We start from the raw sequence: 27867 nt of genomic DNA, 5'->3' as shown, positions 1-27867 counted from the left end.
CTACCATAAAAACACTAATGGACGGGGTTCCGGAAAAAATAAAAATATTTTACACATAATTCTTGGTTTATTCTTCAGTTTTTCAAATTTAAAATAAATGTTTTTAATAAAATATTTTAGTTTATAAAAATCTGACAACTGGTTTAAAAGATTTTTTCATTTTTGTAACGGACAATTTTATTTGACACAGTCCTTATATATTCCTTAAGAAATATCTGACTGGAATTATTATATTCATGCAAAGTAGATATTTATTTAAAAAATAATTTACATATCAAGCAGTGTTCCTCTTGCTTTCTTTACAATGGGTGCTTCTTCCTTTTTATTATGTAACGTCAAATCCGTCAACTTTCCACCTTTTCGCTGCAGTTGTTTCTCTATAATTTTTGCATTATTTGCGTAACTATCTGCAATTTCACGCTATATAAAAGGAAAAAAAAAACACAAGTTAACAATATATAATAATAAGTAATTTCCTTACGGCTTCGATTTCATCCTCTTCTTCGTCAATGGTTGACACAGTAACTGAACTGAATTTCCCCATGTGCTTTGTATGTCGGGTTACCATAATTTTTTCGCTAGTACCAAATCCAACACCCTCAATAGATGAATCGGCTGTCATTACTTCTTCTGACTCAAGAAAATTTTCCGCCTTTTTGCGAACTAACGAGCCTCGAATAATAAATGTAACATCAGATGCTGGATCGTGGCGATAATATAAAGGCAGACTGCAATGCTTACACTAAAGAATAGTTTACATTGAGAAGAATAATTCTATTTAATTCTCTATATGTATATACATATATAAAAGAAAGCAACAGTGGTCATAAATTGTATCGGCATCTATCCCCAGATGATAATGGTCGAACTACTACAACAAAATTGAACAGAATGGATTTCGTAGTCGACAAGAGTTGGATTATTCCGTATGCGCCACATATTTCCAAAAATTCAAGTCACATTCAGGGGTGTTGTGGAATCTGATAGTTGTCGGAATCAGAATTGAAACCGATAAAAAAAGAAGTAGTTGTCATGAATTCTGATATTATTGGTTTGATATTCGCAACAGAATTTGTATCGGTTTTGGGTGTCACGGAAACCAGTTTTATCGGTTTTGCTGTCAGAAACAAAGCAAGAAGATAGTTGCTCACAGATTTGAAATGTAAGTTAATAACTTGATTTTATTTTATTATTTTGAGTTAATTTCATTATTTCTATAGGGGAAAACATATTTATAAAACACGAAATGTCTTAATTCTTGAGTTTTGGAAAAAAATGTCAGTATACAGATCGCTATCGGAAACAAAAAAATTCAAAAAAAATCATATTTGTTAATAAATAATGTTCTAGTTGAACTAAGAAAATTAAAAAAAGTTTATAATTCCATAATTTTTTTAAATTTTAAAAGAGTGGTTTTTGACCCAAAAAAATTGGCTTTATGTTGTTTAAACATATGTTCAAACTTAGTTTTTTTAAATTATTTAAATAGAAGATAATTTAATGCCAAAGATAAAAAACTTTGCCTCAATTCCATACGACGTTTAGCCCGCCAGTTAAGAAAAATCGTTAAAATGAAAAACCGAGAAATCAAATCAAAGTTTTCGCTTTCTGCCTAAGCGCTTGTATATGTATCTGCTAGACGCTCGGTCACTATTCCCTTCTAGCTTCGACAATATTTCGAATTCCCATCTATAACTTTGGGGACATATTCCCAGATAATTTTTAAAGAGATTTAAGCAAAAAATCGATTTTTTGAAGCTTCTAAAGCAGACTCCCCCCTTAAAGAAGATTTAAATAACGTAATTTAACACCCAAATGCGTCTTAATTCATTCGATAAATTAATAGGATTGCTTCGAAATGTAGTTATTTGCAAGTTTTGTTGTCAACAGATGATTCGAATATTGGTTTTGCGAATGTTCGAAAAGACGAAAATCCAAACAGATTCCTTGACACCAATGAAAATTAGAATTGGTTTGCAATTCTGTCTTGGATTCCAAAACATCCCTGATTGGTATCGGGTTTTGGCATCAAATGTTGCTCAAGGTATGATCTGCCAAAGCGATTCGGTAGCACGAACTTTGCTTTACTCGTATACTACATTTGGAATGCTTCATCGAAGAGTTTCAACTACGGAAGCAAGGCGAAGCGGTTCCTGGATATCCTGATGTCCCTTCTACTGATTATACTGGTCGTATGTATACAGATCATCCAAATAATGTTTCTATTGCGGTTGTTAGTGGTGCCAGCGCCAAATCGTGAAATAAATGACACATTAAATCGAGAATGGAAACTAGAACGTGAATATGATAACCAATTATTGGATTTAAGATTTTAAAGGAAAGTATTCCTGCTGAGTCCCAACAAAAAGATGTTTATGATTCTTTAATGGAAGCAATTCACGACGGAAATAGTGGTTTGCATTTCCTGTATGCTCCCGGTGGAACTGCAAAAAACTCATTGACATTGAAAGATCTACGCAATGACTCGAGATGTTTTGGATGAACAATAATTCTATTAGTGATTCCCGCCATAAACTGCTAGTAATTCCAATATCAACGGCACTTGACTCAAATCATCAAATCTATGGCACTCTATGAAGATTACCCTGTCCATATTTTAAAATCGTAAATCTAAAAGACAATGCTACACAAGGGAGCTAAGTAAACGTGGTGAAAGGCAACACTGCACAAAAGCACTTGCCCTAAAACCAACCAAATGGAAGCGTTGAAAGTATGATTTTCAACCTTACCCAATGTATGGCACAATTTATATTTACAATGCTAAATATGATTTAAGAGATAATCAAAGCACAAAAACATACGATGCAAACTTTTTTAAATAAAAAATTATTATTTTGAACATTTGTATATGTCATGCTAACGGTGTTTACCAACATAAATTGGAACTTATTAGATTTCTAGATGAAAATAATATAGATGTAATGCTATTGTCAGAAACTCATCTTACGAATAAAAAAAACTTAAAAAATAAAAAAAACTACGGAGATTTAGAGTCTATGTTACAAACCGCACAGATGGAGACACATAGTAGAACAGCAGTGATGGTTAGAAAACGATGAAATCAACTTAATTCTCATGCTACAGCGCAGTTACATGCTACAATAATATCTATAAAGAAGTAAGGAAGGACTTAGTAATACACTTATGCCAACGAGTTTTCAAGTCATCATAGCACTTAGAAAATCCTCTATCGTGATGCCTATCAAAGCATTCTTCGATTCATATTTTACAGCCGTTGAAAGCTAATTAAAAACGCCCGTTTTTTTGGAGGTGGCTGATAAGTATAATGATAAAAAATTTTGATATACCGTTATTTATATTCCTAAAAGTCTTGCATTGTTCGCATTATTCTATATACTACTGAATTCTCTCTGTTTTGTAGTTGTGAAGTTAAAGTTCTTTTAATTTTTTCCCAAATAGTAAATGCGTTACGATATAGAAGGCGACAGCTAATTAGAAAATTTTTTTTAAAGTATTAGAATTCCTTCTGGTGCTAATTGTTATTAGCAATATTCAGCCCTATCACGCAATGCATCGTAGCAAAGCTAAGAATACGAACAATTTGCTTTCATTGAATTCATGTGAATTCGAAACTTTTGTTGCCAGACTTAATTTTGAATTTTGACATTTCGAAATCAGCTATGTAGAAGAAAAAATAAAAATTAGGATTAATAAAAGTGGAAACGTTTATATTCAAATTGATTTTACGAACAAAAAATATGTATTCGCTAACGTTTTCATTTATGTTGCTTGAGGAAGAACGTGAGAGAAGTCGGCGTGATATAAAAATTCACCGAAAATCACTGAGGGACAGGAGTAACTCTTTCGATGTGGACGAAACAATGTACAGTTCATAAATCCATAAAAATTCATTGTTAAATGTTATTAAAATTATTTTTCTAAAACAGGTTTATTAAAAACTAACGCTTAAATAAGGCGGCCTTTACGTATGTCCTCGATGTTCTAGAGAGGAATGCAAGTTCTTTAATATCGTCGTTTATATATTTACTTCATCGATTGTCTTCAGTTTTACGGTTTTTAGCTGAAGGAGGCTATCAGCATGGAGTGGGTAAAGACTTCGATATTCCAATGGCTCAGTCAACATTTTGTTGCATCTTATAAGAAGTATTGGGATTGCTTCAGTCTCATTTGTGCCCTCAGTGGATAAACCTCGATTTAAGTGATGTTGAAAAAAGGGAAGCGAAAAAGGATTTTTTTCAGAAATACGGATTTCCAGGCGCGATTTTATGTGTAGACGGGACACATATTAAAATCGTTGCCCCAACTAAAGATAAGTTTCTCTATTATAACCGCAAAGGATACTTTAGTATCAATGCCATGATTGTAAGTTTGGTGACAAATTCGCATTTCAAACATCTTAATCAATGTTTTGCAGATATGTGACAATAAAATGAAAATACGTTATGTCAATGTTCAGTTTCCTGGAAGCAATCATGACTCTCACATATGGAAATTTATTTATCCGTTAGCACAAACCTGTCGTACAAAAATTCCGCTAAACGTAAAAATTTTCCGTTCCGAGTGAATTCAGTGAACGCAACTCTACGAATTTCGAACTTACTTTCGGAACTGTTCGAATTGCATGATAGCAGTTTCGTAACTTTCCCGAAAAAACACTCTACGATGGATTGCGTGATAGGGCTGATTATTGATTTAAGGTAAGGATGTGTTTCAAAGTTGTTCCTTAAAATATGTATAGTAAAATGTATTGTTCAAGTTTTTTAATGAGAAAAAGCTGTTGCTGAACACCTACTCTTCGCAGCTACATTTTCAACCTTCGTCGGTCTGGAAAGATGTGCAAAGATATTTCGAATAAGACTTAATACTCAAAAAAATAATTTTTATTTTTTTATTTTATAAATTATTTGTACAATACTTAATATTCTACAAATAAATATCTAGCAGCACTGGCAGCAGAGGCCTTCGGCTGAGACTCAAAAAAATTGTTTTGAGTGTCCTTAAGCAAATACAGAATTCTAAAACTATTTTCAATATTGCCGTAGACCTACCCGTCTACGAGAGTTCCACTGACATTCTATGTGAAATTCAAGACGAATCCAATGTCCAAATATTCAAGAGAACAATTGCCCGGCGTTTGGTCGAATTTGGACATCACGGCATTGTAGCACGCAAGAACCCACTTCTGACTAAAATTCGTAGAAATGACGCTTAGACTTTGTCAACTTATTGGTCTAAGACAACAAATCAACGGAAGTATGTCGTTTGGAACGATGTAACAAAAAATAATCACTTAGGTCCTGATGGTCGAAGACATGCTCGCGTAGTTGCGGTTGGTGGAGGATCAATCATGGTGTGAGGATTTTTTATCTGGAATGGTTTTGGTCCACTCCATAAGAATAATAGAATTTTAAACAAGGAGAAATACGTCCACATCCTAATAAAATTTGTATTTTATAAGGAAGATATAAGTTGACACCAAAGTTTTTTTTAATGACAATTTTATCAATGTTTTGGAGTGGGAATCCTCCAGCCTAGACTTAAACTTTATAGAACATCTCTGGGTGATGTTAAAAGAGCCAAATGCTCCAAAAATATCCCAAATGTGGATGTTCTTTGTGATGAAATTAGAACGGCATGGCAAGCTACGCCATTGATGCGCTGTCAGAGTTTTATAACGTAAATTTGGAATCGATGTGAAGCAATATTAAAGTAAAAGAGATAACCAACAAAACTCTAACTGAAAGTAAGCAAGTTTTTGTAGTATCAATATTTTTTGTTGATAAAATATTTTTGTTTCTAATAAGTTGTCGCACTCAAATCGTTGATTCCACATGTTTTTGTTAAAATCTACAAAACAAAATCTAATTATAAACAAAATTTTCACTATTAGAGTTTAAGTTTAATATAGGTTTCAATAAAATAAGTGGAAACAATAAATATACGCGATTTATTGGAAAATAACATAATTTTATTCAAAATGTCGTTTCGAATTAGCTGTCAACAGCTGTATATCCACAATTGAGTCAAAACGGTGTCCTCGGAGCGGTTATGTGAATTTGCTGAATAGCCAGAAGTTACACGATTTTAGTTGAAAATGTGGCGAAATGATCAGGAATAACCAATGCAGTATGAGATTTTGCATTATCACACTTCTTTGTTCAATAAATTCAGACACAGTAAGGTCAAAGAATTTTCTTTTAGAGCCTCACAAAACGACGCGTATCTCAAATACTAATGAATATTTTGACGTGAAAATTAGCATAGATGTCACCAACAGTATTGCTTACAGAAAAAAAATTTACCCATTCGAAAAACACTGGAAATATAAATTTCAATTCGATCACAGTAGTATGGTAAGAAGTCGTGGTTGTTGTCTGATTTCGTCCATTTTCACAAAATTTAGTCGAAATCGGTTGGTCTGGACCCGAGATATTGGATTTCACCAAAAAGTGGGCAGTGCCTCACCCATCGTCCAATTTTCACAATTGCTATCATAAAGCTCTCCCGTACCATCTCGGTGGTAAAATTTAATGTATCTGGCGCATTTATTTATTGATTTATCGCGCTTGCAGTACTTTTAGGGAGTGGGCGGTGTTATCCTCAGATTTCCATTTTCATACTGTCTGTAGTTCTTCTAAGATTTGTACTCAGCAAATTTGCTTGTTGTAGCTTAAGCGGTTTAGGAGATATGTATTTTTTTGAGGTTAGGATTTTCATGCATTAGTATTTGACAGATCACGTGGGATTTCAGACATGGTGTCAAAGAGAAAGATGCTCAGTATGTTTTGACATTTCATCATGAATAGACTTACTAACGAGCAACGCTTGCAAATCATTGAATTTTATTACCAAAATCAGTGTTCGGTTCGAAATGTGTTTCGCGCTTTATTTTGTTCAGCGATGAGGCTCATTTCTGGTTGAAAGGCTACGTAAATAAGCAAAATTGCCGCATTTGGGGTGAAGAGCAACCAGAAGCCGTTCAAGAACTGCCCATGCATCCCGAAAAATGCACTGTTTGGTGTGGTTTGTACGCTGGTGGAATCATTGGACCGTATTTTTTCAAAGATGCTGTTGGACGCAACGTTACGGTGAATGGCGATCGCTATCGTTCGATGCTAACAAACTTTTTGTTGCCAAAAATGGAAGAACTGAACTTGGTTGACATGTGGTTTCAACAAGATGGCGCTACATGCCACACAGCTCGCGATTCTATGGCCATTTTGAGGGAAAACTTCGGCCAACAAAATTTAGTCAGAAATCGGTTAGTCTGGACCCAAGATATTGGATTTCACCAAAAAGTGGGCAGTGCCTCACCCATCGTCCAATTTTCACAATTGCTATCATAAAGCTCTCCCGTACCATCTCGGTGGTAAAATTTAATGTATCTGGCGCATTTATTTATTGATTTATCGCGCTTGCAGTACTTTTAGGGAGTGGGCGGTGTTATCCTCAGATTTCCATTTTCATACTGTCTGTAGTTCTTCTAAGATTTGTACTCAGCAAATTTTATGCGTTTTTTTTAAAAAGTTATCAAGCTCTTAAAAAATCACTCTTTATGTACATTAAACTTGAGTTGAGGCCACGCCAACTTTTTCAAATAAATTTTCCCACATGTGCACCTTGCTGCTGCGATCCTCTGTATCAAAATACAGTATTATATTTTAATTTAGTGCTTAGTTATGGTACTTTATATGTTTTCGGTTAATGGCGAGCAAAATTCTCTTTGGAAAGCCCAAAAGTTTATGGTGGCTACCAATTGACTCCAACATGCCTATACGAGACTTGCGTGGAAATTGGGCTAGAGTGACGAAGAAAAGACTAATAACAGCTGAAAATTTTTAAAGGAAAATCAAGACTATTTAATTTGTCTGGGATTTAGAATATAATCCCCTGCTATTTTATTGACGCTATTTTTGCCCTGTTTAATATAAAATAAATCGGTAGAAACCTATTAGTGTGAAGTGTAAGTGGATATAAAAGATAAAAATATAAGCGTAAAAATTAAAACTAATCGGAGAAACACGCATTGTATTGATTTTTGAGCTTTATATTCAAATATCTCAAAAACCATAAGTCAGCGGCAACTACTATATATACAGTTCGCGACAAAAAGAAAGCACAATTTAACTTTTGCAAAATTTTCTCTGCAAAACACATGCAAAGAGTTTGTTTTTCACTGTAGTAACTGTAGTCACAACAGTCCCCTTGGTTTTGTGCACATAACGGTACATTAGTTCAAACAAAGCAACAACTACCAAAGAAAATAACTGTTTATAACGCGTCAAAATGATAGTACAAATTGGCATAATTATGTTTAGTTGCTGTTTAACCGCCAATAAAGCATTAGCTAGTGTTTTGAAAAATTGTCGTACAATTTTCTAAATAGAATCGCGATATTTATTTTGAAAAACAACAATTAATACACAAAATTTCTACAAAAATGGGTCGAGGAAAACTGCTCAATGACACAGAGGTAAAAATTGCTTTAAATCTTCGAGCAGAGGATAAAAAAATAGCAGAAATCGCGAAATTTTTAAATAGAAGTCGTAAAGCGGTTATGAATTTATTAAAAGATCCTGAAAATTACGGAAAAGCGCGTAGTAGCGGGCGGCCGAAAGCGGTAACACCTCGGCAAAAAAAAAATCAATTTTGCGTGTTGCATCGAATTGCCACCTCACAGCCAGACAAATCGCAATAAAAATTGCTCAGAAAACCACCACTTTCAGCGAAGTATTGTGAAGCACGATTAAAGTTTGCTGAAAGTCATATAAAATGGAAGAATGGAATGGAATGGCGTCGTGTGCTTTTTACAGATGAAAAAAAAAATTAATTTAGATGGCCCACATAGTTGGTCATACTATTACCACGATTTGAGAAAGGAAAACCTTTTCCTTTGTGGCCGCCAGCATGGAGGAGGAAGTGTTATGATTTGGGCTGGAATAGGCTATCGTGGGAAAACTGAAATAAAATTTGTTCCGTCAAAAATGAACAGCCAAAATTATCTCGCTTTGCTAGGTAATGAAGTAGTGGATCGGGGACAACAATTAACAGAGTGTCCCATGATATTCCAGCAAGATAATGCGGCTGTGCATACTGCAAGAGTAGTCAAGTCTTTCTTTGAGGAGAAAAATGTCAAAATTTTAGAGTGGCCTGCCCGTTCACCTGGCCTTAATATTATTGAAAATTTTTGGGAACATCTGGCAAGGCACGTTTATGCAGAAAATAAACAATACACTAGCGTTGAGGTACTGAAAAATGCTATTGTGTCAAAATGGGATTCGATTCCGAAAAAATACATTAAAAAATTATTTAAGTTAATTCCAAATCGTCTCACTGAAGTTTTAAAAAAACACGGAGGATCCACACACTATTAAACACCGCTTAATATCTAAAAATTTTGCCTACTTATTTAATTTTGTGTTTATATTTATAAATGTGCTATCATTTTGTCGTACTACAAGAAGTGGTTTTGTTTTATGCTGAATACAAATAAGAGTTTTTAACGTTTGTTTCTTTTTTGTTGCTACCATTTATTGTAAAAATAAGATATATAATAAAAAAGTATTTATGTTTCATTAAAATTAAAAAAAGGAAAAAAAAAATCAAATGTGCTATCTTTTTGTCGTGGACTGTAGATAGATAGTTAATAATGAGGTATTGCACTGCGACCTAGGGTCTATTGTGCTCTTCCTATATCACATATCGCTCATTTGCTGCAAGACCGGCATAAGTCAAAAAAATCGATTTTCCAGAAAACGCGTTTAAAGTTTTCAACTGACTACAACCTTACACGGTGACTCCAACCTTACACCACTTCTCAAGCGGAGCATATAAAAGGTATTCATATGAATTTTTCACTCAACATGAAGTATGATATCGAGCCAATACCGCCAAATTAACGGAAGCGACAATTTTTTCGAAAATGAGTTTTTTATAGAAACTAGTAATTTAAGACGCAACGGACCTATCCCTGTTGATGTTTATCTCCAAAGGAAACCGTTATAAAGTTAAAGCAAGTGCTAAAATTATCGTAAATACATACATTTTTAAAACCTTAACGTAAGCGACACCTAGCGTTTTTATCTTAACCTTTAACTTATGAGGTCAAATTTCGAAACGTAGATTTAGAGGTAGTAGTAAATTTTACACTATTTTGATTGTTAAAATTTATTAGAAATTTTTTGTTATAATATTTACAAATTTCATCAAACTAATTTTAATTAATTCTAATTACAGTAAAGAAAATTTTAAACTCTTTGTATTTTTTTGAAAAATGTGTCGTTTATTTTAGAAGCCTTTTTTATGATTATGAGAAAATCAAAACACAAGGTGTAAAATTTACTACCACGTCATAAGTTAAAGGTTAAGTGCCTTGCGCACAATTTCATGTCGTGCAAGCGACAATACTTGTTATCGCAACCGACATGAGTGCTTGAACTAACGGTGTTTACTACTCGTATATGCAAACCAATCTTGTACCTGTCGTCACATGTTTATTTCCATGAAAGGTTTGATGAAACAAACATCGTTCTCATTCGCATAATCAAATTTTGTGTTAATTGAGTTATAATCGTACTGTAGATAGTAAACACGACAGTTATCAAATAAATCAACAATGTCGACTCCAGCAGCTAAGGTATGTATTATATTTTAATTTTGGTTATTGAAATTTTATTGCATATAATATTCTCTCATTTACATTATTTATGTGATATTTGTTTTTGTATGTTATTGTTTTTTATACTCCCGAATATAGGAAACTATGCAGTTAATATCACCACTCGTCTTAACAGAAGAGAGTAATCCTGAAAGTGCTTTTCCCGAGAACATACAGCAAAATACGTTAGTAATAAATCAATTCTTACTAACAGACAGCATCAACGATATTGACATTAATCCAATATTAACTGCTACGACATCAGCAACTTTGATCGATTTGTTTTGTAATACCGATTTAAATTTTGAACAAAACACCAACCAACATGTACCATTACCTCTAAACAAACTTGTTGATTACAGTGATTCTGATACTGATAATTCTTATACTTTAATGGATTCAGATAACCAAAACAAAGTGTCATATGTAAACATAACATCTTACAGTGATTCAGATGAAATTGAGTCAGCTCAAAAAATGGAAGAAGAAACGAGTGTTGGTAAAAGAGGATACAGGAAAATAAAACCTTTACCGAAACGCCTTTTATAAAAAAAAAAAATCATAATGCTGCTGTGGGGAAATCTGTCCAACCTAATCCTTGTATGAATAAAAGATGTGGTAACTCATGTGCAAATAAATTTACTGAAGATGATCGGATTAATATTTTAGAAAATTATTGGGGATTAGGTTGTGATAAAAGGCAAAAAGATTTCCTGCTATCATGTGTGAAAGAAAGACCGATTGGTAGAAAAAGAGCTAGTAGTAATGTTCGCAAAAGATCAAATGAATATTTTATAAGCTACAATAGACAGAATATTAAAGTATGCCAACAATTTTTGCTGAAGACCCTAAATATATCTCAAATGTCTTTAAGATATACCATGGAAAATGCCAAAAATACTCTGAATACCACTCGCGCAGGCAGAAAACATTTTCGTCCTCATAATAAATCTGATGAAGTAAAAGTGGCACAGTTAAAATTGTTCATTGAGATGTTGCCTGCTGTTCCATCCCACTAAAAAAGCATTAAAGTATATTTACCTGAAGAATTTCAAAACATATCGTTTTTGTATACACTGTATGTTGATCACTTTAAAGAAAAGAATCTTGAATCATCAATATTATCAAAGGGAGTATTTCGTAATATTTTCAAAAAATTTTAATATTGGATTCCACTTGCCTAAGAAAGATAAATGTGCTTTTTGTGAGAAGTGAAAAAATTTATCACCTGAGGACAGAAATATTTTTGAAGAAACCACTGAATATAAAAATCACATTATGAATAAAGAAAAATGTAACCAATTGTTTTTACGAATAGAAGACCAAAAAATTAGCAAGTTAGATGGCTCAAACTCCTTATGCGTAAGCTTTGATTTAGAAAAAGTCCTCAATACTCGACAAGTGTGACTTTATATTACTCGAGAAAATATGCATTCTATAATGAAAGTATATATGAAAGCGGCACAAGGGATGGATATTGTTACGTTTGGGGCGAATCCCAAGGGAAAAGGGGATGTAATGAAATAGTTACAGTTCTTTTTAAGTATTTGAATATGTTAGAGCAAAACGGTACCCATAGCGTTGTTAATTTATATTCTGATAGCTGTGTTGGGCAAAATCGAAACCATGCGATGATATCAATGTTAATTCATTTCTTGAAAACCGCAATAAAAATTACACAAGTAAAGATAACTTATCTTTTACCTGGGCACACCATGATGCCTGTGGACTCTATTCACAGCACTGTTGAAAGTTTTGTTCGTAATAAATCAGTATGGGCTCCTTCTGAGTGGCCCTCTATTATTACTAATGCTAGATATAATCCTAAAAGCTACATTGTAAATGTTTTAAAGTATGAAGACTTCATGGATTGGAAGTCCTTTTCACATGCTTTATTACCAGCTAAATTAAAAATTAATTTTAAATTATTAAGGGTTGTTCAATTTAATAAAAACAATCCTATTGTTAGATTTAAATACGGGTTTTTTTGAAGATAGTGACAATTACGAAATTAATATGGATTCCGTCATCAGATCGAGAGCAAACAGAGCTACTGTAAAAAAGGACCCACATCTTTATACGTTGAAGAGCTCAAAATTTCAGCTGGTAAATACAAAGATTTACAAGAGCTATGCAACAAAAATATAATACCAAGCAGATACCATCAAGAATATTTAAATATGAGGCATGATGGAACCATACGCGATGCTTTAGCTGAAACGGATGATGATGATTCTGATAAGGAGCATTAAAAACAAATTACTTCATTTTATATAAGTACCTAGTACATCTGATTACGAGTTTTTAATATAAATATGTTTCATTTACACATAATATTTTGTTTAACAACTATGATGGAATAATACGTGGTGTTAAGTTAAAGAAAAACTTTATTTTGTATATACATAGCATAAGTTTAACAAACATTTCAAATATTTTATATAAATAAATATATTTTTCAGTTATAATTATGACGATTTCATTAAAAACCTTCAAAAATACGTATTTATTTACCAAATACAGTTCCTTAGACTTAGTTACTTTAATAGATATTTTTATCGTAAACGCCAAAATAACCTTAGATTGGAACAGTAAAAAAATGTAAGCGCCGTAAATAGCATAAATACTTATTAATTTTATTTTTTTTTTCAATTATATATGTAAATGTCTGAAAAGCAGTAATGTATGAGAAATTTTAAATTACTACCACATTAATGGTTAAAAGTATTTAAAAAAACCTTCTACTGTAAAGTATAACGAACAATTCTGCAGCATTAACTCAAAAATTACGTTTTTTGATTTATGCCGGTCTTGCAGCAAATGAGCGATATGGTCACCTAGATCCAGCATCCTGAATAATTCCAGGAGCCTGCTGAGAGCTACTAGAGTTATGTGATCCCTGTCCACATAAATGGAACCTAGGGCCTTAAGCCTGCTTCTACAAATTGCTGTACAAGCCAGTATCAGATGTGCTATGTCGCAGAACCAGCAGTTCGTGCAAGAGACTATGCCCATGTTGGACAAGTGTTTCTTGAGCCCCCAATGCTCTGTTTAGATCGCGACATCGGGATATGCTGTTCTAAAATTTACATTTTAAATTAGTTATTGATCTCAAAAGGGTGAATAATTAATAAAATAGAAATAAGTTCTGATTTATATTACGATGACAAAAATGTTGCGGCCAAATCTTATGTGCTGCGTATTAGCCCTCGTGCTCACTTAAATCCGTTCAACTTAACATGATGTTGACGCTGCCCCCGCCCAATTTCTTTTGCCACGTCTGTGTCTGCAGAGCGATCGCTTCTTCGAAGTTTTAATTCGAACACAACCAAATATTGATTGGAAGAAAGTTGCGCTCTTTTTTCTTTTGCGACATCTCACCGGATCCAGACGTGGTAACAACGTCACTTGTGTGTTTAACGTGGGTACCTGCTGACGACAGCCTTACACCACGGCGCTCAAAAGCACAGCGGATCAAATCAATGCGTTGATCAGCGCCCTGTGAATGCTAACCACTTTTAGTACAAATTGGCAGTGTGGAATGGACACACTAACCACCTTAGTCGGGTTCGAGGCCATCTAAAACCTCTGCCGTGCTTTGGGTCCGGCACCCGGTTGCAATGCAACTCCACATTCTACTGACAAAGTCAGTTTTTCCCGCATTTGGGTTTTAACCTCAACAACTACGATACTTCCCGAGGGGTCAGTCCACATGAGCAGGTTGGAGCAATCTGCAAGAGCTCCTGCTCCCCGTGGTACCAGAATTAAGTCTCCGGTCAGACCTCGTAGCCGAAGCTACTACCAGTTGAGCTTCCATACAGCTCTGGACTGGTGGCTAGGGGTTGGACCCCATACACACACCATTCATACAAAATCTAACCCTAATTCCCAGCTAACCGCTTTCGCCGCATCAACAATTGAAGCGCCAAACGACCCTAACTAACATACCACGCAGATCCCTTATGTCCGAGTACATCGGGCATTTTGCAATTAAATGCGCCCAATTTTCTAATCAGTTAGTTTCTGGATTTAATATTGAATATAGAAGAGGGGGATTTGCTTAAATTTTTATAGCTGAGTATGCTAGAATTTTATTTATTAGTATATTATTTTGTGTAGTTGGGTCTCTGAATGCATTTTTGCATCAGAAGCACCTATCGGATAGGTCGGTTTTATTCGTAGGTCGGGATTAAATAAATATACCAAGTGAAAAATGTAAAAAGAAAATTAGTAAAGCATAGACATATACCACGGGTTTTTAGTGCAATTTTTGAATTTTTAATCGGGAATATTTCAAAAAATATAAGTTATTCTTACACTTTTTTTGCATATTCCTCCTCTGGAGAAGCCCCCTTATTCGCACATACCACATTTCTACGGAAATTCGTATTTTTTACTCCTGCGCCAAAGTAATCGGAATCGTGCTTCTCCAGAGGAGAAACATGTATGTAAATATAAAGTTGCTAACCCTTATATTTTTTTTAAATATTTGTTTTAGAATTGTATAAATTGCACATGGCATTTCTCAATGTTTAACTAACATTAGATATTTAAGTTAACATTTTACTTTTATTTAGATTTGCTTTGTGTAAATTTTAGAATATTTAAAGTTCCACAATTTTATATGCAATTCACTCTCATTTTATTTTTATTTACATAACAGGACAAATACTAATGTTGCCACATATTGTGTTTTGAAAAAATTGTTAAACAATTTTGTTTAATATATATAGAGAAAATGGGGTGTTCATAGTTCCTTTGTGTTGAACTACTTTCTGCACTGGCGGCCTTCGGCCGCGCTTCAAAAAAAAAAGATAACCCTGGTCGGTTCAATACTGGGGTGTTCATAGTTCCTGTGTGTCGAACTACTTTCTGTTGTATAATAATATTTTTCTATATTTTTTAAATAATATATGTTATATAATCCATATAAATATATGAAACAATATTTCATTTTGAATCATTTATATCTCTAAATATGAAACAGAAAAATTGTTAATTATATTTTCAGAACACAAAGTATGGCAACACTGCTATTTGTCATAAATGTAAACACACAAATCTCTTGAAAGTTTGAATGTGCAAAATAGTTTTTAAAATATATTTATTTTCTTAAAAAATACACAATTAGTGTAAATTTTTGATATATTTGAATCTGTAGAGTGTAATTAAATATATATTAATTGAAAAATTTATGAAAAGTGGGTTGAACAGAGTGAAATAACGAGCATTGATTTTACAAATTTTTGAACTTTAAACAGAAATATCTCGAAAACTATGAGTCTGAGGAGGGCACGATTACGATTCTTGGGGCGCCGCGATTTGACGGTACCGATGGATAGAGGAGGTCCTCCTTTGTGTCGAACTACTTTCTGCACTGGCGGCCTTCGGCCGCGTTTCAAAAAAAAAATAACCCTCATCGATCGAACACCGGGGTATTCATAGTTCCTTTGTGTCGAACTACTTTCTGCACTGGCGGCCTTCGGCCGTGCTTCAAAAAAAAAATAACCCTCATCGATCGAACACCGGGGTATTCAAAGTTCCTTTGTGTCGAACTACTCTCTGCTCTCTCGCTTCAAAAAAAAAATAACCCTCATCGATCGAACACCGGGATATTCATAGTTCCTTTGTGTCGAACTACTTTCTGCACTGACGGCCTTCGGCCGCGCTTCAAAAAAAAAATAACCCTTATCGATCGAACAATATATAAATATATAAAACAAATTTTTGATTATATATTCAGGACACAAAGTATGGCAACACTGCTATTTGTCATAAATGTAAAAACACAAATCGCTTGAAACTTCGAATGTGCAAAATTGTTTTAAAGCATATTTATTTTCTTAAAAAATATACAATTAATATAAATTTTTGGTATATACGAATGTCTACAGTGTAATTAAATACAGCGCACGGTCGCTAATGTGAACACTCTATAGTTCGAACACCCCATAATGTGAACAGACTTTTTTATGCATTGACTACTCCATAATGTGAACAAACCCAAAAGGCTCTATAATATGAACAAAAGACGTTAAAGTATTTGAATGCAATTTACACAGATCTCAGCTAATTCTGAATTTGGGGAATCCCCTAATTGTAGAATAAGACTTTCATTTGTATTGCATGTAATGCGTAGAATACTTCAGTTGCAATTTTGTATTCGCGTGGAGTGTTTCGTTTCAGATTTTCTGTTAAAAATGAATTCTAAAAAACACACGTTTTTGACATTGAAGCAAAAAGCTGATATTCTCGATTCTTTAAAAAGAGGCTCATCTGTGACGTTCTTAGCAAAGAAATATAATGTGGCTAAATCAACAATTTGTGGAATCAAGCAAAAAAATAAGTGATTTTAAAGTTCGTGAACAACACATACTCGGGACCTGGACAAAGAAGAACTCTGCGTCCTTCAGAGCTGACCAAAATGGAGAAAGCTCTTTATCGTTGGTTTATCAAAATGCGGAATAAAAACTGGCCAGTAAGTGCCTTAATGTTGAAAGAAAAGGCCAAAGTACTGCATGCACAAGTAAAGGAAAATGAATCTAACTTCAACGCTAGTGATGGATAGCTTCAAGGATTTAAAAAAAGGTACGGTATTCGACTGCTGCAAATATCAGGCGAAAAACTATCTTCGCTGCCTCAGCTCGTGGATCCATTTAAGGAAAAACTTAGAGCTAAAATGGCCGAACTGGAGCTGTGCAACGACCAGTTATATAATGCTGATGAGTCAGGCTTGTTCTGGAAACTTCTGCCAGAAAAAACGTACGTGTCCAGTATGGAAAAGAGAGCCCCAGGCGTTAAGTCGGAAAAGCAGCGAATCACGTTTTTATGTTGCTCAAACGCCACTGGATCTCATAAACTGAAACTTTTGGTAATTGGAAAGGCAAAGAATCCACGCTGCTTTAAAAACTTTCAATGCCCCACAGACTATAAGAGCTCAAAATCCGCCTGGATGACGTCGGCTGTTTTCAAGGAATGGTTTCATGAGTCCTTCGTTCCACAGGTGAGGATTTATTTTGTATTTTGTTAACTTTTTTCTTTTAAATTTGTTTTTTAGGTAACGTCATTTTTAAAGGAGAAAGGTTTGTCAATTAAAGCTCTACTCCTAATCGACAACGCTCCTTCTCACCCAAATGAAGCTCAGCTGGCAACGGAGGATGGAAAAATTTTGGCAATGTTTATGCCACCAAACGTTACTCCCCTCATCCAACCAATGGATCAAAATGCCATAAAGATCACAAAGTTGCATTACAGAAACAGCCTTTTAGCCTCAATAGCAGCTACAAACTCCAATTTACTCGATTCGATGAAAAAAATTACTTTACGAAGAGCTATAAATCTTTTGGATGCCGCTTGGAGTCGTGTCAGCGAAGTAACATTAGCTATGTAATTGCTGGAAAAATATTGTAAATTTTACGGCAGAAGATGACGATCCCGAAGATAGTGTTCCGCTCGCAGTTTTAAAAGAAAAATGGGGAGCTGAACTTCGCGCCTTGATGAGCAATACCGTCGATCTCCTTAACAGTTTGAATGCTGAGGTTTGTTCGTTTTCGCAGAATCGCACAAAGATATGCAGGTTATTGAAAATGATTTTCTTATTAACCATTTCAGGCTGAATTAACGCTACCAGGCGTTCATGAATGGAACGAAGATACTGAAAATGATAAGCAAATGACGAGCATGAAGAAGAAGACGATTCCGACGAAGGCAGCGTATCGGAGGTAGAGGAGAAAATTAAGCGGACTGAAGCAGTTGAAATTTTCAACAAGGCGATAAGGTGGGCTGGTCATGAAGACGCCGATCCAAATGATGTAAATGTACTAAGACGTCTAAGAGAGAAAGCTGTGCTCCAACTTTTAGAAACAAAGAAGATACAGAAAAGGATGACTGATTTTTTCAATTAAAACCTAGATTTTGTATAATATATGTTACGTAAAAATGTATATGTAATGAAAACATGAATAAAATGTGAATTCCAATATATAAATACGTACTATCCTATTCTTTTGGAGCATTCTATAATGTGAACACTTTCGATAATGTGAACTGCCTTGGTTTTAATTAGGTCAGATTATCGAGCGTGCGCTGTATATATTAATTAAAAAATGTGTGAAAAGTGAGTTAAACATAGTGAAATAACGAGCATTGTTTTAACAAATTTTTTAACTTTAAAGTGAAATATCTCGAAAACTATAAGTCTGAGGACGGTATATGTGTATACATTTTTTAATCCTGAGGACCTCCTCTATCCATCCGTACCATCAAATCGCGGCGCCGCAAGAATCGTAATATTGCCAGCAGATCCTCCAAATTAAGAAAATATATAAATAATTGCCGCTGATTTATGGTTTTTGAGATATTTGCATTTAAAGTTCAAAAATTCAACTATTTAAAATGCGTGTTTCTCCCTTTTATAATGAATTTTATAGTTATATTTTTAACTTTTATATCCACTAACACTTCACCTTTTCGTTTCTAACCATTTAGTTTATATTAAATAGTCCAAAAATAACTTTTATTCAACATTTGACTTTTCTAATTCTAATAATCAGTGCTACCTTACGTTCATTTTTTTTCAGAAGAATCAAAAGAAATAAAGAAAACAAATAATACACCAATGACAGAAAATATATAACACATTAGTTTTCCGCATAGAATTCCTTTCGGCATTGGCGGTCTTCGGCCGCGCTTCAAAAAAAATAAACCTCGGTCGGACCAACACCCCGCTTCAAAAAAATAACCCTCGGGCGTGCCAACACCTGAGCGTTCTCGGTTCTTTTGCGTTGGCGGTCTTCGGCCCCGCTTCAAACAAATAACCCTCGATCGGACCAACTGGTCGTGCTCAGTTTTTTTGCGTTGAACTCCTTTTTGCCCGATCCAACACGGGTATTTATTAAAATAATGACAATTCTAAAAGATTTTACATTACTCATCACACAATAATGAATTTAGTTATTACGTCATAATCTTTCTTTTTTCTTTTTTTTCATGCTATTGCAAAATATGGTAACACTAATTTTTTGCTTGTGGTTGTATTTCTTTGCCTTTGCTTTAGCTAAAATTATTCATTTAAAAATCACTTATCAAGGTTAGATAATAGTTAGCACATAAATGATGTCTTAAAAAAAGTTTAAAAAATAATAAGAAGCTCCACTATCGGCACATATCCCATTTATACCGAAATTCGTTTTCTGTCCCCGATCGCCAAAGTAATCGGAATCGTGCCGAAATGTCTTTTAAATAATGTTTATAGCATATCCATAAGTCATTTTCGTTCAAATGTTTTTTACTAACTATATGTTTTAAGTAGAGGAAAGAAGGTTATCTCAAACTCTCCATTTCCTTGCTGTCGGTATATTTATGGTCGTTACAAAACCGGTTTTAAATATTCTATCCACTATACTTATATGTGTGCTGTGGATAAAACACCAATAACTTAAGAGGAGCAAAACGATTTAAAAATTTTATTTTACTCAAAAAATACATATGTATATTCCTAAGGGTAGTAAATTGTATCAACTCTTTATGTTCAAAATATTTCCCACTGTCCCTTAATTTTATTTTAATGTTTGCAAATTTTTGTTCGTTTTACTCTAGCCCAACACAGCTTTTACCTAATCTGCCCAATTTCTATTAAATTAGTTTTTTTTTTTGCAACTCTATGGCGTCGAGTAACCACATGTGTATAACTTACTCGAAGATTATAAGGGGAAACTCAGAAAATATTTTTTTTTTATTTTATTTTTTTTTTTATTTTATTTTTTTTTATTTTATTTTTTTTTTATTAAAGCTTACATAATAAACAAATTATTATATAAACTATAGTACGCAGCACTAGCATCATAGGCTTTCGGCAGAAAATATTAGCTGTAATAGTTGTAGGAATTGGTTCCACAAGAAGTGCAGCGACTTGAGTGACGATGGTTTCAAAAAAAATTGCTGCTGCGCTTCGGAAAACTGGTCGTATTGACTGGCGATGCTCTGGTTGTCACTCAGAGGTTAGTATTATTGAGGCCGTCAATGACAGTGATGAGGACGACAATGATTTACCGTTATCAACAAGCAAATCGGATTTGGAGAAAATGTTTAAGAAATATTTAGATATTTAGCACCGTTCAAGAAAACAATTGAAAATAATCAGACCAGCGTTGCAGGGATTCGGCTGGACTTGAACAAGTTGGCAGAGCAATCTCGCAGCATTATAAGCAATTAGCAAAGAGGGTCGGCGCTGTCGAGAATAAATTAACATCGTTCGATGCACTTAATGTGGATGCCAACATTATAATATCGGAGATAAATGAAAGCATTAAGCGAGAAAGAGAGGTTATTGCTTTGAACGTGCCGGAGTCTGAGAAGCCGGTAGGCTATGATCGACGTCTGGATGATTTGGAGAAGGTTGTCGCATTATTACCACAGCAGATGTCAGAGGTTGGTCCGAAACTCGGTCTCCGTAGACTCGGTCGTCATGTGGTAGGTAAGATTCGTCCGCTATTACTAACTACAGAGTCTGTAGCAGATGCTAGGAGTCTATTGCGTATCAAGACAGCTGGTGAGTCTGGCATCTCATTTAAGGCGAACCTAACTCGAGCTCAGCAAGAGCATCTCAGGAATCTACGTACGGAGCTTGATAATCTAACTAAGAGCGGAAATAATAGCAAGACAATTAGATACATTAATGGGGTGCCGAGGATAGTCGATAAGCAGACTTTTCGTGCGCCAAAAGAAAAGCTTAAGATTTGCATGTTACATATATACTACCAAAATACTCGAGGGTTAAGAACAAAATTAAAAGAGTTCTTAATCTCATCAGCAGGGCATCAGCGTGTTAGCGAGTCACGGCTTCATGAATCAGTATCATAAAGTGAAGTGGTAGACGATACGTATTTAATATTTAGGAAAGATAGAGACAACCAAACAAGCAATTGCACGAGAGGTGAAGGTGTTTTCATTGCGATGAAGCGTAGTATTAATGCTGAGCTACTGCCAACCTGTAGTAGTGTCGAGAAAGTTTTTATTCAAGTAAAATGTACTGAGGGCGATCTATTAGTTGGATGTGTGTATCTTCCGCCACTGTAGTCGTTGGATAAGATACATATGTCAACAATTTCGTATTTGAAGGAAAAATATCCCAACTGTGCATTGATTATCGTTGGCGACTATAATCTCCCCAGTAGCTGTCCTCAATATTAATGTGCAAATATGGTATACAGTGAGATGAGTGTGGCTAACTGTCAACAGTATAATCTAATTCGTTATGTAAATGATCGTACGCTTGACTTATGCTTTAGCAGCGTTGAAGTATGTGTGGACAGTACCGAGGCTATTATTGATGAAGATAAGCACCACCGGCTATAAGTATACGTGCTGAGATTAAGGCCAACCTAAAAATGAACGTGGCACCCACTTATGCATTCAAGAAAGCGGACTACGTGGGATTGAATGACTTCTTTTGAGGAGTAACTGGATTGAACTGTATAAGTTAGTATCACTGGATGACAAGTTAAACTGGTTATACTCGCTCGATGGAATTGTGCAATTTGTTCCTGTCCATACTAACAGGAAAAGCAATTATCCATGCTGGTTTTCTAGGGAGCTGATATGGAAAATACAGCAGAAAAAGGATGCGAATGCAAAATACAAGAGATTTAAAACCAGTTACGCCTACAACGTTTTTCGTCGGTTGCGGTCGGAATGCAAAAGAATCGACAAAGGGTATTACAGCGCACACACGTCCAGGATGGAGGAGCTTGTACGGGTGGATTCGAGTCAGTTTTGGAAATTCGTCAAAAGCAAGGGACGGAAGAATATGGATATTCCATCCTCCGTGTCGTGGAAAGATAGTGTAGCTACGGCGGGTGGGGAAGTGAACAATCTGTTTGCGTCCTTTGGTAGCATCTATGCGGAGAAAGTTAATGATAATGGGGAACCATTGCCCACAGCAGAGATCTGCATTGAGTACCAATAAAATTGGTATACTTAAGTCATGAGCCATAACAATTGGTGCAAGTGTGTATCAATGCTAATTCATAAAATACTATTACTCATTCCAATCAAATCATAGAAATACCCACAGCACTCATATACAAATATGAGCGACAATTTGTGTCGTAGTTGGTTCTAACTGTAAAAATCTTATTAGACTCACTGAGTCGTGAGAGTGCAAAAAAGTACAATGAGTTTGAGTATTGATTTGTGTTATGGCTTCCACTGAACTTTCTGAGCAGTTATCGTTTATTTTTATTGTGTATTCATTCTGCGCATTGCTACTTGTGAAAAAAAAATTAAGTGGAATTATTTCAATAATTGTAAGTTGTTTTATTTTGCTAACTTAGTTTGGTAGAATACTTTCTTTATTAAATATACAAATGTATGTAAGTATTTCATTTCTTTTAGTTTAAAAGTTTACTATGGATACTGAAGCAGTCGTAGAGAAAATTGTTAACGGTTTTTATAAACTAAATGACAAACGAAAGGGTAGAAGTGCTATATGGGATATGTTTGCAGAAATTATAAAAGACGATGGAAGTGTTTTAAATGGTTTAGTGTGTTGCCGAAATTGCAAAAAAGTGTTTAAATGTCGTGGCATGCAGACTTCGAATCTCAATAGACACAAATGTTACATTTTACATACAAAAGAGCAGCCTAAACAGAAAGTTAGTGAAGACGATAGAAAACTAGCCTTAGAAACTTGCGCGGATTGGATGATTGCAGACTGTCGTCCTTTTTCAACCGTAGAAGGTTCCGGATTTAGGAATCTAATACAATTTTTTATAGCTATTGGCACGAAATATGGCAAAAATATAGATATAGACGATTTGCTCCCAGACCCAACAACAATTTCCCGCAAAATAGAAAAAAAGGCGGACATGAAAAGAAAAGAGATATCATGTGAATTAAGCAGTATTGTAGAGTCCGATCACTGTTCTGCCACAATTGATTTGTGGAAAGACAACTACATTAAACGAGATTTTTTGTGTGCCACATTGCACTTTCAAAAAAACTTTAAATTATATGATATTGTACTTGGCATAAAGTCTATGGACTTTTCGCAATGTACTGGAATTAACATTAAAAACAAGCTACGAAGTCTGTTTGGTGAATTTGGCATCCACAGTTTAGATAGCGTTATTTTCGTCACCGATCGAGGAAGCAATGTAAAAAAGGCATTAGAAAATAACGATAGGCTTAATTGTTCAAGTCCCTTTTTTCAAACATTTTACAGTCAAGCGTTGAATCTACAGATGAACTCAAAGACATAATTTTGTCATGTAAAAAGTTAGTAAAATATTTAAAAAAAATCGGGTATGCAACATATGCTGCAAATGTCGTTGAAAAGCTATTGCCCAACCCGATGGAACTCACATTTTTATATGCTAAAGTCAATAGCAGACAATTGGTTGAAAATTAATGAAATTTTAACAAATAATGGAGAAATTAATAGGCTTACAAATTTAAATATATATATTATTCAAGCTTTGGTTAAGCTTTGCCAAGATTTTGAAATCATTTTTAAAAAACTTCAGGGTTGTTCCACCCCTTCCTTATGCTACGTAATACCTGTAACTCATCGAATAAAAGAACTTTGTAAATTCGATGAATGATGTTCAAGCAATTTCAAACTTAAAATTGAAGGTTTTGGAAGGCTTAGAAGAAACTTGGCTCCCAAATTTGAGTATATGGCACAAAGTTGCATACTATTTATATCCGCCAGCATTATGCCTCCAAGCAAATCACTTAAGTGAAGTTCAAAATTTCTGCATTGCTGAAATTACAAATGGAGATAGGTTACGTCATTTAACTACGCAAGACGCTTTTACAACACCAATACCTTTGCTACCGGAAGACCCATCGACACAAATTATTCAATTAAACGACTCAGTTTCAACTTCTACATCTTCAACAACAGTGACTTCCTCAATCAATAAAGAAAGCTTCTTTTTTCCAAATCTTTTGCAATGTACTTCTTCATTAGGAGATGAAAATATTACAGAAGAAGTACACCGATATTCGAAAGAAAATGTTGAATTCCATGACAACTTTGATGTAATGCAGTGGTGGCAAAACAATATTAAACAATATCCTAGGTTGTCCAATTTGGCATGGAAAGTATTGGCCATTCCTGCTAGTAGCGCAGCATCTGAGAGAGTATTTTCACTAGCCGGTAATATTATTACCGAAAAGCGGAACAGAATAGCCCCTAACACAGTGGATAATATTTTCTTTTTAAATTCCATTTTCAACAACAAACTTTAAAATATTTGTCTGTATATATGTATGTATGAATGTGTTATTTATGTACGGATATTTTTATTTTATTTTTTAATACTTATGGATTTCTTTTATTTACTTATGAATGTGATCTCATTTTGTTATTTAGAAATTAAAACGAAAAGAAAACGCATATTTTTGCTTTTAACTTCAGCTGTTGTATTCGCAAATTCAAATAAACAAAACAAAAAAAAAATACTCAAATGACTTTAGTCATTCTGCTGAATAATTGGTGCTTCTTTGTGTTTTTAGTCATAACGGTATAATATTATGAGTCAATTCATTGAATAAGAGAGCTAGGTACTCTACCAGTACACACCAAGAGAGAATTTGTCTTTTTACTTACACAAGTTATGTGTATGAGCGTAAACGTGTATTAATGGATATGAGTGATTATTTTTCTTTGAGTTATACCCGCTAAGACTAATTTTTGCATTGGTCAACCAATGACTCAAAAAAGAGAATAATTGCAGATCTCTGGCCCACAGCTCTACACGGACTTCAGCAAAGCCTTCGACATGGTGGATCATGAGCTCTTAATAGAGATGATGGATCGATATAGCATATTTGCCACCGACATTGGTCACAAAATATCATCGGAAGATAAGCACTGTCGATGATATTAGTGCATTGCAGCAAGACCTTGATAGTCTTGAGTGGTGCGACGAAAAAAAATTGAGTGTAAATTTAAAAAAGTGCGTGGTGATGTTCTTGTCACGGTCCTTGAGTCGTCTAGCTGTTTACCGTATCACTGATCATCACCTAGAAGAAGTCACAGTAATAAAAGATCTTGGTGTCATAATTGACGATGCACTAAATTTCGCCGGGCACATTGACAAAATTACATCACAGGCATACAGGACTCTTGGGTTCATATTCAGATGTGGGGATGACTTCAGGAATGCTGATACGCAGGTAAGGCTGTACTCGACCTTGGTGCGTCCGATGTTGGAGTATTGTTCATTGGTTTGGTCTCCTCATACCGACCGTCTCATTGACAAAGTGAAGAGTGCAGAAGAAACTCTGTAAATATGTCGCGTACTTCCTGGGACGTAAAGGATGGGTCGGAGGCTCGGAGGAGGTTCGTGGTCAATTTGGGATTTGTGACCTGATGAGTCGGAGACAAGTATCAGATCTCTTGTTTGCTTATAAATCACTAAATGGATAAATCGACTCTCCGAAAATTTTGGAACAACTCGGCCTTGTAGGCCGTATGCCTGGGTTGAGGTCACACAGTCTGTTAAAAACAGTCAACTCTTTGAAGAACTACGTGCGGGATGGACCGAGAAGCTGGATTGTAAACTTAGTCAATAGATATTATTAAGATATTAATATGTTTGGTTGTACGTATGCGAGCTACGTCTCAAGGGTTAAGGGGTTAATAATGAATCATTAATGTGTGATTTGTGATCAAACCTAGTCAAAATGAACTCTCCTGATGTTAATACGTTAGTATGCGTGGTTGTACTCGTGTGAGTTTGGTTACATGAGCTTAAAGTTAAGTAGAATCTTAGTAATGATCTAGTAATGATACACCAATATATTGATTTGTGCAATGTTCACAATTAAGTCTCGTTTAAATACTTATATGCCTTCTTCCTTCTTTTTTTATACTTCTTTGTATATAGCCGATTGGCGTGAGTAATAATAAATAAATAAATATTTTTGCTACATTTTTTAATGTTTAAACACAACCGCTTGTTAGCAGTTGACAATTTTTGACACTCTAGTTCAGAGCCGCTCAAAATAATGCGCAATTTATTTACCAACGCATACAATCACACATTTGATATCTGCTAGCGTATGATTGTGTGCGCGCGCTTGCTTAGTACACTGAGTGAAATCGTGCTATTTAGTTATTTTGTTATTAAAAATTTAGAAAAAAAATAAAAAATTATGGTTTTTGATTAAAAAAGCAATTAAGAACAACAATAATTTAAGTTAATTTTTTTTAACTTTCCATGATTTTTTCCATATCGACTTCAGGATCGTAAGTTTTGATTCTCATTAAGTCCTCTATATGCTTATTCGAAACTGAATTCCTGTATTTCGAGTGCATTTTTGACGCTGGCAGAATTAGCGTCATAGCGTACATGCTTCGACTGCATTTGCTTGCCTATACTCCGAGTATAGGCATGAAAAATTTTGAGCGGCTCTGCTCTAGTTAATCCCATTAGCAGAGTTAAAAACCGCAATACAAAAAGATGAAACTTGACAGCACTTCCAAAGTGTGATGAAAAATGAAAATAGATGTAAATATTTACATTGCGTCAACGGATTTTTTATATTTACTTAATCTGAAGGACCTCCTATATATCGTACATACTCATGTTAACCCGGAAATCGGGGGGATGTTATTATAAAATCTACCACGTACATTTAAGCGAAATTGCTGTTCGTATCCTTTTTCCCGTTTAATATATAGAGAATGTCCTTCTTGAAAAGCTAGCTTATGGGCATGCTTTTTACCATCAATAACACGCGCTCCATCCGCAGGCCGCAGTGGTAGGATATCAATGGTACAATCTGGCGTATAAATTAAAAAATTGTAAAATTTGAACGGCACATTTAATTTTACTAACCTAGGATCAATGTCAGTTTCCCACAGAGGCAGTAGTATATATTTAATGGTTTCTCTTCATTATATTCTTCTTGATCTTTAGAATCAGAGCACACAATACTACGCGAAACAACTTTAGGCATAGTGAAAACTTTGCAGAATTGCTTTAGACTTTGTAGATTTCGTAGCAACCATCAATTCACAAAAATCACATTTCTCCTTTCAGTAGGGCCTTTCTACATGCGTTAATCTAAATATTATCTACAATTTGTAAAAATACGCAAAACTCAGCAATAATTTTAAGAATAACGCAAGCACATATTCACATTTACACCCTTCTACATTATTTCGATTAAATTTCAACATCGATTTCCGATAA

At 34.6% G+C, this 27867-nt stretch overlaps 1 protein-coding gene, 1 long non-coding RNA gene and 1 pseudogene across 2 annotated transcripts; 1 reads left to right on the top strand and 2 right to left on the bottom strand.

Moving 5' to 3' along the window:
• Positions 1 to 47: 47 nt before the first annotated feature.
• LOC105225115 (STING ER exit protein) lies at positions 48 to 27845 on the bottom strand. Its single transcript, XM_049446175.1, has 4 exons — positions 27511 to 27845; positions 27306 to 27454; positions 482 to 742; positions 48 to 420 (listed from the first exon to the last, which is right to left on the bottom strand). The coding sequence occupies exons 1-4, from the start codon at positions 27629 to 27631 to the stop codon at positions 268 to 270; spliced, it is 684 nt and encodes a 227-aa protein (XP_049302132.1). The 5' UTR covers positions 27632 to 27845; the 3' UTR covers positions 48 to 267.
• On the top strand, positions 17377 to 18037 carry LOC125775628 (jerky protein homolog-like; annotated as a pseudogene).
• On the bottom strand, positions 20386 to 27299 carry LOC125775679 (uncharacterized). The gene is made up of 2 exons (XR_007421280.1): positions 24489 to 27299; positions 20386 to 24422 (listed from the first exon to the last, which is right to left on the bottom strand). It is a non-coding gene; the product is annotated as an uncharacterized LOC125775679 (long non-coding RNA).
• Positions 27846 to 27867: the final 22 nt, after the last annotated feature.

The sequence above is a fragment of the Bactrocera dorsalis genome, chromosome 1, assembly GCF_023373825.1.
Source record: "Bactrocera dorsalis isolate Fly_Bdor chromosome 1, ASM2337382v1, whole genome shotgun sequence".
Classification (NCBI taxonomy): domain Eukaryota; kingdom Metazoa; phylum Arthropoda; class Insecta; order Diptera; family Tephritidae; genus Bactrocera; species Bactrocera dorsalis.
This window is presented reverse-complemented; position numbering and strand designations above follow the sequence as displayed.